Source organism: Bombyx mori, chromosome 15 (genome assembly GCF_030269925.1).
Source record: "Bombyx mori chromosome 15, ASM3026992v2".
NCBI classification, from domain to species: Eukaryota; Metazoa; Arthropoda; class Insecta; order Lepidoptera; family Bombycidae; genus Bombyx; species Bombyx mori.
The window spans coordinates 11,907,451-11,920,490 of NC_085121.1; the positions used below are offsets into that span (position 1 = coordinate 11,907,451).

General features: G+C 41.4%; 1 protein-coding gene across 3 annotated transcripts in view; it reads right to left on the bottom strand.

Moving 5' to 3' along the window:
* The window catches only part of LOC101736174 (mediator of RNA polymerase II transcription subunit 12), a 43,443-nt gene that overhangs the window by 12,821 nt on the left and 17,582 nt on the right, over window positions 1–13,040 (bottom strand). For 2 of the 3 annotated variants that reach the window (XM_062672662.1, XM_038015662.2), the window contains exons 24-33: window positions 12,708–12,816; window positions 9,861–10,078; window positions 8,941–9,123; window positions 6,814–6,954; window positions 5,649–5,763; window positions 4,973–5,014; window positions 3,670–3,855; window positions 3,197–3,284; window positions 2,355–2,518; window positions 1,376–1,499 (exon numbers count right to left, since the gene is read on the bottom strand). In XM_062672662.1, the coding sequence (XP_062528646.1) occupies window positions 1,376–1,499; window positions 2,355–2,518; window positions 3,197–3,284; window positions 3,670–3,855; window positions 4,973–5,014; window positions 5,649–5,763; window positions 6,814–6,954; window positions 8,941–9,123; window positions 9,861–10,078; window positions 12,708–12,816 (1,370 nt within the window). The remainder of the gene's footprint in view (window positions 1–1,375; window positions 1,500–2,354; window positions 2,519–3,196; window positions 3,285–3,669; window positions 3,856–4,972; window positions 5,015–5,648; window positions 5,764–6,813; window positions 6,955–8,940; window positions 9,124–9,860; window positions 10,079–12,707; window positions 12,817–13,040) is intronic. The other variant, XM_038015663.2, reaches the window with a different exon arrangement.

The window sequence follows — 13,040 nt, forward strand, 5'->3', positions numbered from 1 at the left end:
GAAGGGCGGGGCAGCCGTTGTATTGTTAAAAGTGAGACCTTAGAACTCATGTCTCAAGGTGGGTGGCGGCACTTACGTTCTAGATGTCTATGAGCTCGTCTACTATTCTAAGAAATTAAAAATAACCCTAAAGGTACGGGTAAGGACGGGTACCAATTTTTTTAATAAAAAAATACGTATACATTATCACGAACGACTTCCACGATGAAGGAGTAGAATAGTGTTGTGGCGCATTCGCTATTCGCAGCCAATGGATCAATAATATCCACCTACGGTGACCTGCCTCTTACACTGGACTTAGGACTACGACGTAGTTTCACTTGGCGTTTCGTCGTAGCAGATGTGACGAAGCCTATCATCGGTGTCGACTTCCTAGGTTACTATAGCCTACTAGTCGATTGCCGCAATCAACGCCTGATCGATGGCATTACAGCACTTACTGTTGCCGCACCAACAAAGAATTCAACAGAGGCAATTTCATCCGTTCGCACTACTACGAACAACAACATTTAGACCGTCGGTCTACCGAGCAATATAACCCGCTCGGTGGAAGATCTTCCCTTTGTCGTATATATCTCCCCAAACTGGTGACCCCGACGTGATGTGAACAACGCAACCTTCTGACTCATCATTAGCGCATCAAGAACTTCGGCTACCACAATCTCCGAATTCTCGCAGATAAAAGCACGTCATTGACAGTCGTCCCACAGCAAGCCAGCATCGCAGCCTCAACAGGACCATCGCAGCCGACTCACCGCGGTTCCTGGTCCTACGGCACGCAACTTCACTGCCTCATCACGCCGCTACAGTTCATCGCAGCCCAAGACCGGATCATCAACGCTTGGGGTCACACATCTCCGGCGTGGCAGCTCTGCATCACATGGACTACGCACGACACGCACGCAACATTCAAGCTCAGTTTCGACTCACCGCAAACTTCGAGCAGCACTGGCACTTGCAAGCTTATCTCAGCACGGACAACGATTACTAAATATGACACGACCTTCAGTCTCGGAGGGGAGTGATGTGGCGGGTAGCCATCATACAACGCAAGATAATTGATAGATGCCTGAATCTCGCTTACGACATTTTCAAGATAAAGCGCATATATACAAGTTCCGAACAAACAACATTTGGACCGTCGGTCTACCGAGCAATATCATCCGCTCGGTGGAAGATCTTCCCTCTGTCGTTAAGCTTCCCCAAAGTGTTTACAAAGCGAACCCGCGAGTTTATTTGCGTCACTACTATAAAATTGAGACTTAGACTTAAAGACTCAAGGTCGAATTCGCTTTGTGATATCTAATGGGCTTCAAGTAACCACTCACACGCAATAAAAAAACCTAATAAGTGAGAAATTATGCGATTGTCTCACCTGACCGGCCTGCTTGAGAACACGGCCCTGTACCGCCGGAGGCAGCTTGGCGACGAGCGGCGCCACCAACCAGACAGAGTCCGACCACTTACTGGTGCTGACGACTCCGCGGTCTGTTCCCATTCTGAAAAATGAAGCGTACATATTTCATTTTATTTTAAATTTAAAAAGCTTTTTTATGCCTAGATGAGTGGACGAGCTCACAGCCCACCCGGTGTTAAGTGGTTACTGGAGCCCATAGACATTTACAACGTAAATGCGCCACCCACCTTGAGATATAAGTTCTAAAGTCTCAGTATAGTTACAACGGCTGCCCCACCCTTTAAGCCGAAATGCATTACTGTTTCACGGCAGAAATAGGCCGGGTGGTGGTACCTAGCCGCGCGGACTCACAAGAGGTCCTACCACCAGTAAAAGCGATTTCACTGTTTAATATTATTATTATTATATTGTAATTTATTGTTAACTTAAAGGAATTAAAAATAATTAGAGTGAATTTCTCAAGCGAACGTTGAGGGTTAAATATAAGTTTACGAAGAACGTTGATATGATGTTTTGTTGAGTTTTATTTCTGATCGTATTTATAACTAGATCATAAGGTATCCTGTGCAAGATATCGTTTTCTAGCAGAGAAAGGTTAAAGTTAGTTTTATTAATTTTGTGTAAAAATCACAAAACAATTTCACCGTAATGTTATAAGATGACAATTTTTTTAAAGGGTAAAAAAAACATGTAATTCATACATACATATAGTTCTATATGTTCATATAGTACATATAATTCTTTTCCTATCAAAATAATTTCAAAATCGGTTACTTTTGTCAAGTCAAACGACAAACTATGAATATAATGGTTTACGGCATCACCGCTATTATTATGGTATGATGTTGCGATAGAGGCGAGATATTTCAGTTTTAAGTTACGACAATTTGATAGCATGTCGATCAAATAAATAAATAGTTCAATTAGAAAATTATACCTGTCCTTGTCTGGCGGTGGCGGCGCTGGCTGCTGGAAGACATTGATGATGGCCCGCGCTACCGTGTCCAGCCACGCCGACAGTTCCGGGGAACCGCCGGGGAACTGCTTGAACATCAACTGAAGGTCTAGCCACGACATTCTTAGTGACCATTGTTCTAGGTTCTGTAATTGAGAATATATCTTGTCATTACTTTTCACTATAATATATACAGGGTGTTTCGGAAATGCTAATCAAATAAGGGATTTTATGACCTGGTAACTAAGACCTTTAAGCCATGTCTTATTTTAATTTATATTCTTATTTTTATAAAAAATGGTTTTAATGGAGTGAAATATGAAGATGATTAATTTGAGACATTAATCAACTGGGATGAAATGAAATGAGATGATATGGGATGACATATAATCTCAGTAAAATGGTGGTCATTTAGTGAGATTTGTTCAGTGGACTTTTTGGAGGATCCCGAGAAGTTACGTCCAGCGGCTTTGTTTCACTTTCCCACATCTGTCCACTTTCACAGATACTAAACAGTTAATAAACCACCGTTATTACACATTTAAACATGAAGAAACACTAAATAGACAAAATAAAACAAATCACACAACTTCACTCCTCGCGTTCCCGCCAAAAAGTCCGTTTTCGAAAATGTGCTAAAAGAAGTCAGGTGGGGACCATAGAACGCAGCGTCATGCCGCCATTGATCGATATATGAAGTCTTAAGTTTGTTTAAATAGATTGAGGTTACGCCCCCCGACTGATTTTACTTTTCCACATACGTACATGAAGGATATACCTTCATCACATTTCATCGCAGTAAAGCGCTTTTATTATAAACTCACCTCTAATAATCGAGTGATCATAGTCTTCTGATCCAAGTCCGGATGTGTGTGACTCGCTGAATCCGGATAACAGATCATATGCAATAACCTATAAATAAAAAGAAATTTTTTTTTATTGCTAAGATGGGTGGACGAGCTCACAGCCCACCTGGTGATAAGTGTTTTACTGGAGCCCATAGACATCTACAACGTAAATGCGCCACCCACCTTCAGATATAAGTTCTAAGGTCTAAGTATAGTTACAACGGCTGCCCTACCCTTCAAACCGAAACGCATTACCTACGGTTTCACGGCAGAAATAGGTAGGGCGGTGGTACCTACCCGTGTGGACTCACAAGAGGTCCTACCACCAGTAATTACGCAAATTATAATTGCGCCGGACGTCTTATCCATTAGGCCACGAAGACTTCGATTTGAATACCATCTGCAAGTGGTTTAGTTATTTCCAAATGATACTTTATCGACGTAGATACCTCTGCGCTTGTTTTGGAGTGATCATGGAATCGAGCAGCATGCCAGTCTGGTACAGCTCATCCGGATTCTGAAGGCACTTCTGCAGCACCCATTCTTCGGAGCATATTTCCGCTAGCACTTTCCTGGCAAACGAGGAAAGCGACTGCGACGAATCTAGCAAAGACGACCCAACTCCGCCGCCCCCTCTGGAATTCATTATTTCATTTTTGAACGGATCACGTTCCGTCTACGGTTTTATATATGCTGGTGTGATATGAAAACATGGAACGGGGATTCAAAAAAGTTAATAGTCTTGTATGAAGCGAACTTAAACAGTTTCGGGATAGATTGAAGAAAACTTTTAGTACTGTTTTTAAGTTTTCACTTAATAAGGGCCTACAAAATAAATATGGTTATTGAAAATAAATACGTACAGTGGAAAAATAATAATTAAATTGTGATTTTTATATTTTCATTAGGAACAGGGATAAACATTTTAATTGCTGTTGAAGAATGAAAATTTAAATGACATTGAAGAGAGTGAAGCATTTTACCGTTTTTACTATCGCGATCTGTAAATAATCAGGAATTACTAATTCTAACAAGTGCTAATAAAAGCAACATATGCCACTAAGTAACCAATCTTGTTAGATGGATCTTTTGTGTACTAATTTCAAATAAAAAATAGAAAAAAAATATTGCTTCAGTAAATTTATACTGTTACAAGTTTTTGGGAAAGCATTGTAATGAGTCAGAACTGCTTCATTCTCCTCGAGCTTAACATTTAGTTACTGTCAAGGATCCCGTGGGCCAAAAGAACTAGGGTGACGCAGACGTGAATATGTACAGCAAAACAACATGAAGACAAGACAAGCCAAGCGTGTGACCAATATGCACGACTATGTACAAGAGACAGTATGTTCGGTTATGTACAGCCTTGGTCAAATTTCAGTTGTCTATGATTTACAAAGCACAACTCTATTTCACGTAGTAAAACTACCCGCCTAAATTCGTAATAACTGAGTGTTTTTTATAGCTTGAGAAGTGATAGCATTTAAAATTGCAATAAAATTAGTGATTTACAAATTTAATTATTATCACTACATACCGATCAGCATTAAATAATAATTTATGCCTATTCAATTTGAAACGCTGCATCGTATTGGATGCAATTTGCAACTGCACTTTTATTATTACTCGATTCAAATTAATCCTTAGACCATAGACAACTTCAATTATTAAGGCGAATGGTGAAATGGTCACAGTGAAGCCACATCCTGGAGGTGCAACCGTGAAGGTAACTCAATATTAAAATAAACAAACCTAGGAGTTCTATGGCCCCCACTCATCTCTGAATCTACCATCCTAAGAATAAAAACATAACTAGTCAATAATATGATATCGATAAATATTTTTTTTAGAATTCGTCTTAAGCATAACAAATGTTCTTTACAATTAATACAATAACTTCAAAACTACAGCATCAAGCTAATACAACGAATGTAATAATGCCGCAAATGCAAATCAATATTTTTAAATACTCTTATTTATTTCTTTATGCATTCATTACTTTATAGTAAACTGGATATTCTGTTCGTTTTTTTTTTTTTTTTTTTGTATTTCCTTGTTTATTAAAAAAAAAAAAGACAAAAACTTTTTGCAAAAAATAAGATTGTTTGCGAATACGTTTCATAAATAACGACTACCTCATTAACAGATAACAGCGAACATAATTCATAATCAGTGCCCAAAGTCAGGAGACTGCATTACGTATGTATTAAATGTAGTACATGATTTATGTCGACAATTATTTAACAATTTATAACCAAACTATATTTCAATCATCGTGTCGAAAAATGTACAGTCAGTAAGCTTATTGATTTGTCATAATGTTCTAGGCTTATTCAGAAATAATAAAAACAAAATGTTTTCGTTTGTCCTTGTGTGTGTGTGTGACTGTGATTTGGCTGATGTTTATAGCTAGTTATCTATAACTTACGACAAGAGGTCGAGCTGCGCGTCGCTTGGCACCGCGTCGCTCGTGCCCAGTATGTGCGACAGTTCACATGACTTCTTGCCTATCTTGCCGCCGTCACGCGCCGAATCACCGACCACTACAGTTTATAATAATTGTAAACAATTGGTACAATTCATGTAGTATAAAAAATAACAACTCGGTTGAGTATATTGGATGCAAGTGTACCGCTTTGGTATTAATAGTCACGGAACACGCTAGGTCGATCAAAGCGTGATGGCCAATAATAATCGCAGCTGTGATACGTGCCTCGTGTATTCGGATATTTAGATATATGGCATTATGAAAATGCAAACAAAGCTATTATAAAGTTTTCGTAATTTAAATAATATAATATTAATTAATAATAATTGGTCGGCAGGCAGCGGCTTGGCTCTGCCCTGGCATTGCTGACGTCCATGGGCAAGGGTAATCACTCAGCATTAGGTGGACCGTAAGCTCGTCTGCCTATTTGTATTGCCTATTTGTTTGATTGCCTTTGGACAATAAAAAATAAATAAAATAAAGATATCATTATGCGCCCTGTAAACGATCAAATTTGTTTGTCAATCTTTACGATTTCATCAAACAATAGCTTAAACGATCAAACCAAATATCAAACAAGTTTGATAACTTGCCCGTAGATTCGGTTTTCGCCTTGCCGTAACGAGACGTCGCCGCGTCGTGTCGAAAACGACTGAGCCATTGTTTGACAAACACCCCCATACACGTTCGAACTTGTTTGTCAAACACGCCGTCAATCAAGATTTCCATCAAACACGTAGACTGTTTGACAAACGCGTCAAACAAAGCTGCATACTCTCAAATAATTTGACAAACAGTTTGATCTTTTTTTTATTGCTTAGATGGGTGGACGAGCTCACAGCCCACCCGGTGCTAAGCGGCTACCGGAGCCAACGATAGACATACACAACGTAAATGCGCCACCAACCTTGAGATATAAGTTCCAAGGTCTCAGTTTAGTTACAACGGCTGGCCCACCCTTCAAGCCGAAACGTAAAACTGCTTCACGGCAGAAATAGGCGGGGTGGTGGTACCTACCCGTGCGGACTCATAAGGGTCATCGTCTACAGGGCGCTTTACAATCATCATTAACCGTTATTGGTGTACAACCCAATCGTAAACATACTGAGTATGGCTTTAAGCGTAGCGAGGACGGGTGCGACGCCGATGTTCTTGTGCGCGGCGGCGAGCAGGTGGCGGTCGCACGACAGCCGCACGCCCGCCGCGGCGCCGCCGGGACCGGGCGACGTCGACACTGAATACAAACCTTACACAAACAGAAACGCAACTGTAAAATTTAATCTGAGTACACGCACTGAGGATATGTCGGCGCAAATATGACTGTTTACCTACTTATTATAAAAATAATCATGATTGAATGTGATAATCGGATCATCTGAACATCAAATAATTACTCTGTGTTTATTACGTTGAGAAATTGATGTTAAACAGTAGTACTTTAAAAACGTGTAAAAACGCTCACGACTCACGTGCACCAAGCCCTATAAATACGGCTTGGTCATTCGTGTCAGAGCCGTAGCACAGTATGGATCTGTCTGGAACGTTGTTATGCTTCTCGTGTAATATACGCAGTTCTCGTGAAATTCTCGTGAAGTTTTGTTTCGGAAGCCCAAACATGAGTTATTCGTCAACAAATTAATATTAGATATTATGATAGTCAGATATTATGCGAATCGAAGTACAATCGTATTTGGTCGCCTTACTAGTTAGTCTAGAGGCCAGCAGCACGAAAGTGGAGGGTAATAATTCTCGAGCGTACGTATGTATGTTTAATTACGTCGGATTTCAACATATGGTATCCGCGAAGTAAAGTAACTTAAGTAGCCTATGTATTTAAAGCAAAAATAATAATAACGTGAATTAAAAAAACTTTGCTCCGCAAAAGAATGGCCTAGCTAAGAAATAAATAAAACATATTTGATTTTGTGTGTAATTGAAAATTTCAAGTTACACTTATGATTTTATTTTTTGTTATCTATACTAATATATAAATCTACAGTGTTTTTTACGGATGTTCCGTTATAACTACTGAACCATGCATCCGATTGACTTGAAACTTGGTATCCATGTAGAAAATGCATGTATTTAATGGATAGGCTAATGTTTATATGAGTTTTGGACTTCCTACACCAGTTGGGGGGGGGGGGGGAGGGTGTTAGTGATGAGAATCTTTGTTCTTTGTGGGGGTGAGAAATAATAATGTTTATTTTAAATGCCCTGCGAAGCGGACGGGTAAATCTAGTAGTTAATAATTACTTTATTTTGTAAGATTGAGCATATGGGTTTCCGGTGTCCGTAAGTAACAAAATGTTTGCTTACAGACATTAAACTAATAAAAGTTTATTATTGTAAGATCACCGTTCTGTTCTCCGGCTTCCATTGCGAAACTGACTACAAAGATAGTCGTGGTAGTACAGCCAATTACGAAGAACAAGTGGAAGATTTTTCTGGTGGTAGGACCACTTGTCAGTCCGCGCGGATAGGTACCACCGCCCTGCCTATTTCTGCCGTGAAGCAGTAATGCGTTTTGGTTTGAAGGGTGGGGCAGCCGTTGTAACTATACTGAGACTTTAGAACTTGTATCTCAAGGTGGGTGGCACGTCACGTTGTAGATGTCTATGGGCTCCAGTAACCACTTAACACCAGGTGGGCTGTGAGCTCGTCCACCCATCTAAGCAATAAATAAAAAAAAATAACATGTGTGCAATTCACAAGTGTTAGAAGTAAAACCTTCAAAAATTTAAATACAATTATCTTAAATGTCTAAGTATATTATTAGTAAAATTTTGTCATTAGTAAATAATTGTAAATCTCCTTTTATAGTATGAGGTAGCGCCCTCTGTGAATTGATATTTTAACTTCACGTATATGCTAAATTAAAATTCTCTACAAGAGGTTTCATACACACGTTAGTATTAAAACATCTCACAGATGGCGCTGTATTAAAAGTAAAATACTTTATACGTATGTTTTAAAGTATGTAGGAACTGAGCATTCTGTCTCACTTTTTCTCTCGATCTTTCTCACTTGCTTGCTCCCTACTCTCTGGCTAGTTGCTTCATACTACGTTCGCCCTGTCTTACTTTCTCTCAATCGGTCTCGATCGCTCTCTCTCTCTTTTTCGATACTTCCGTTGCATACCTGCGTGACGTTACATCTGTAAAAATTGTACCCTCATGCGCCTAAAGAAGTTTCACTTCATAAAAAAAGATTTTTTATGAGTTTGACCTACCGGGCTGTGGAGTGTCGACCGTTTTGAACAATCTAAGCAAGAGATGGCACGTGAGCCGGCCGCCCGTGTCGGTCGAGGGCGCGTTGGCGGGGTTGCCGGTCGAGCCGCCGCCGCCGCACGCCTTCAGCAGGGACGGCAGCGCGGCGTGACGCATGAAATCCTCCAGCGAGAAACAGTGCCGGGCTGTACCGAACAATATAACGAGCTTGTTAAAATTAAATCCAAAAATCTAGGGTATGATGTTGCCAGAGGAATTAAAATAACTCGATGTCTGATTAAACAGGAACTTTATTCGTTCATGTAACAAATTATACAAAAACCATTTATGGATACCTTGATTTTTAAGGTAAACAAATACACAAAATACAAATTCCTATGGGTGGTTCTTGGATCGGACTGCGGGGCTACCGCGTTCCTTAACCTCCTGGCTGATGCTTTTTCTGAGGGCTGCGGGGCTACCGCTCAGATCAAGTTTGGAAAAACGAATGGACTGCGGGGCTATCGCACTCGCCGTTTAGCTATCGAATGCCATAACTGTTTTTTTTCCTACCTAAGCTGATAGCCCTGAGAGGCTATTTCAGCGTAACCTTAACTAGTAGGTGAGCTCACGGAGCTCAAACCTGACGACGTTGCTAACACGAACCCTAGCAAGAGCCGTGCTTCGTAAAATCTACCACCGGATCGGAAACGCGACCCACTGAGAAGATCCGGCGAGAAACTCAGTGGGTTGTCTGAGGGTCAATAACTGGCGCGCTGCGGCCTCTTGTATAGTAATCGTTGACGTTCGTAGTGCGCTGGCGATGCGTAGATTACTCATAGTTATCGTTGTGTGAGTGAGCGCATCACAGTGCAGCGTTGTAGGTAAAATGTAGCATTGGCTATAAGGGTATTTTTTTATTGATTAGTCTCTGTGGGCTGACCGACGAGGATGCAGGTGAAGACGGCGAGCGCGTCGTGCGCGCTGGCGTCGTGCAGGTCGCGCTGGCGCAGCAGGTCGGGGTACAGCGGCGGGTGCGGCGCAGTGCCGCCGGGGTAGTGCTGCGCGCCGCACAGCGCCACCAGCGCGCCCAGCCACTCCGCCGCCAGCCCGCTGCACCACGCCGTCATCTCCGCGCACACCACGCCCAACTCGTTCACTCTGCACACAAGCGTCTTTATATCGATCTAATCTATATATTAAAACGTAAAGCAAAAACCTTGTACCCTTTTTAAGAAAAAATTCCGCGGACGGAGCAGTATAAAATTTCTCACACTTATAGAGATTTACGTTTTAGACATTACGTATTACGTTTTAGCATTTACGTTGTAGTTATCTATGTGCTCCAGTAACCACTTAACACCAGGTGGGCTGTGAGCTCGTCCAGAGATCTAAGTAATAAAAAAATTAAAAAGTGAATATAGTGAAGGATTGCAGAATGTTAATGTTTTTTTACATTATGCATAAAAATACATGAAATCAATAAAAAAAACATTACACACACTACCGTGTATTTGACACACACACGCATGCATACACTCATCATACGAGACTACTTGTCGAACCGTTCGTTCCGATATCGAGTCGAGGGAACGCGTTCCCGGCCCCGTCACGTCACAGCCGGAGTCCCGCAAGGCTCCGCCCTCTCCCCGTTACTATTCAGTTTGTATATCAACGATATACCCCGGTCTCCGGAGACCCATCTGGCGCTCTTCGCCGATGACACCGCCATCTACTACTCGTGTAGGAAGAAGGCGTTGCTTCATCGACGACTTCAGACCGCAGCTACCACCATGGGACAGTGGTTCCGGAAGTGGCGCATCGACATTAACCCCACGAAAAGCACAGCGGTGCTCTTCAAAAGGGGTCGCCCTCCGAACACCACGCTGAGCATCCCTCTCCCGACTAGGCGCGTCAATAACCCCGCCCCCGCCGTTCGCCCAATCACGATGTTCGACCAGCCCATACCGTGGGCCCCGAAGGTCAAATATTTAGGCGTCACCCTCGACAGTAGGATGACATTCCGCCCCCACATCAAGACGGTACGCGATCGTGCCGCCTTCATTCTAGGACGTCTCTACCCGATGATATGTAGGCGAAGTAAAATGTCCCTTAGAAATAAGGTGACACTCTACAAAACTTGCATACGCCCCGTCATGACCTATGCAAGTGTAGTGTTCGCTCACGCGGCCCGCATACACTTAAAATCCTTTCAAATTATTCAATCCCGTTTTTGCAGGATAGCCGTCGGAGCCCCGTGGTTCGTCAGGAACGTCGACCTCCATGACGACCTGGACTTAGAGTCCATCAGTAAGTATCTTCAGTCGGCGTCCATGCGCCACTTCGATAAAGCGGCACGACACGAGAACCCTCTCATCGTGGCCGCCGGTAACTACATTCCCGATCCTGCGGACAGAATGGAAAGCAGTCGACGTCGCCCTAAACACGTCATCTCGGATCCTCCTGATCCACTAACGGTGCTTTTAGGTACTTCAAGCACCGGTCACCGTTCTCGTCGAACCCGTCGCTTGCGACGAAGGGCTCGACGAGTAAATTAACTCTCAGACACAGCCCACTGAGTTTCTCGCCGGATCTTCTCAGTGGGTCGCGTTTCCGATCCGGTGGTAGATTCTGCGAAGCACGACTCTTGCTAGGGTTCGTGTTAGCAACATCGTCAGGTTTGAGCCCCGTGAGCTCACCTACTAAAGTTAAGGCTACGCTGAAATAGCCGCTAGGGCTATCAGCTTAGGTAGGAATAAAAAAAAAAGCATGCATACTATTTGTTTATTTTCAAACTTTTCTTATTGCTTATAGTCTGTGGTCAAATTGAGAATAGATTAAATATGGACTTTTTGGCGGGAACGCGAGGAGTGAAGTTGTGTGATTTGTTTTATTTTGTCTATTTAGTGTTTCTTCGGGTTTAAATGTGTAATAATGGTGGTTTATTAACTGTTTAATATCTGTGAAAGTGCACAAATGTGGGAAAATGAAACAAAGCCGCTGGACGTAACTTCTCGGGATCCTTCAAAAAGTCCGCGGAAAAAATCTTAGTAAATGACCACCATTTTACTGAGATTATATTTCATTTCATATCATCTCAATTCATTTCATTTAATTTCATCCTAGTTGATTAGTGTCTCAAATTAATCATCTTCATTTCATTTCACTCCGTAATATCATTTTTCATAAAAATATGAATATAAATTAAAATAAGACATGACTTAAAGGTCTCAATTACCAGATCATAAAATCCCTTAAAAAAAAGATTAATATTGTTTGTCTTTATTAATATTTACCTAAAGTGAAATCTATGATTATAGAAGTACAATAGTCTTTGACAAAAGAACTTATATTAATTAAATAGTCGTATTTCGACTACCAGGGGACCACTAGTTTAATTAAATTTCTCGACGAATTCGTAAACGATATTATAATACATGAACTCATTCAACAATAAGGCATCTCAGGTTTTCACTGGCGTTAGGACGTCTTGTAAGGTAGGTATCACCCCCGTGCCTATTTCTGCCGTGAAGCAGTAATGCGTTTCGCTTTGAAGGAAGGGGGCAGCCGTTGTACTAACTTTAGAACTTATGTCTCAAGGTAGGTGGCGGCATTTACGTTGTAGTTGTCTATGGGCTCCGGTAACCACTTAACACCAGGTGGGCCGTGAGCTCTTTCAATTACCTAAGCTATAAAAATAAAAAGAGTATTAAATGTGATAATCAATGTTTCTTAAGCCAGAAATTGTCTTTGTCTGATAAGATGTCAAAATTAACAATTGAAAATATACCGATCATTGTCAACTTCTCGACAAACGGCGAGCATCGCTGAACACACAAAGCTGTATCGGTTCGAAGGCGATTCGGCGATTTGACGCGCCCATGATATCTCCATTTTTCCTGTAAAATAAACAACAATAATCTATATATTAATACGTGAAGCAAAAACTCTGTATCCCTTTTTACGAAAATTGCGCGGACGGAGGAGTATGAAATTTTCCACACTTATAGAGAATATAGAGAAGAAGTGCGCAATGCTAATATTGTTTTAAAATAATGCATAAAAGATACATTAAATCAATAAAAAAACATTACACACACTACATACCATGTATTTGACGCAC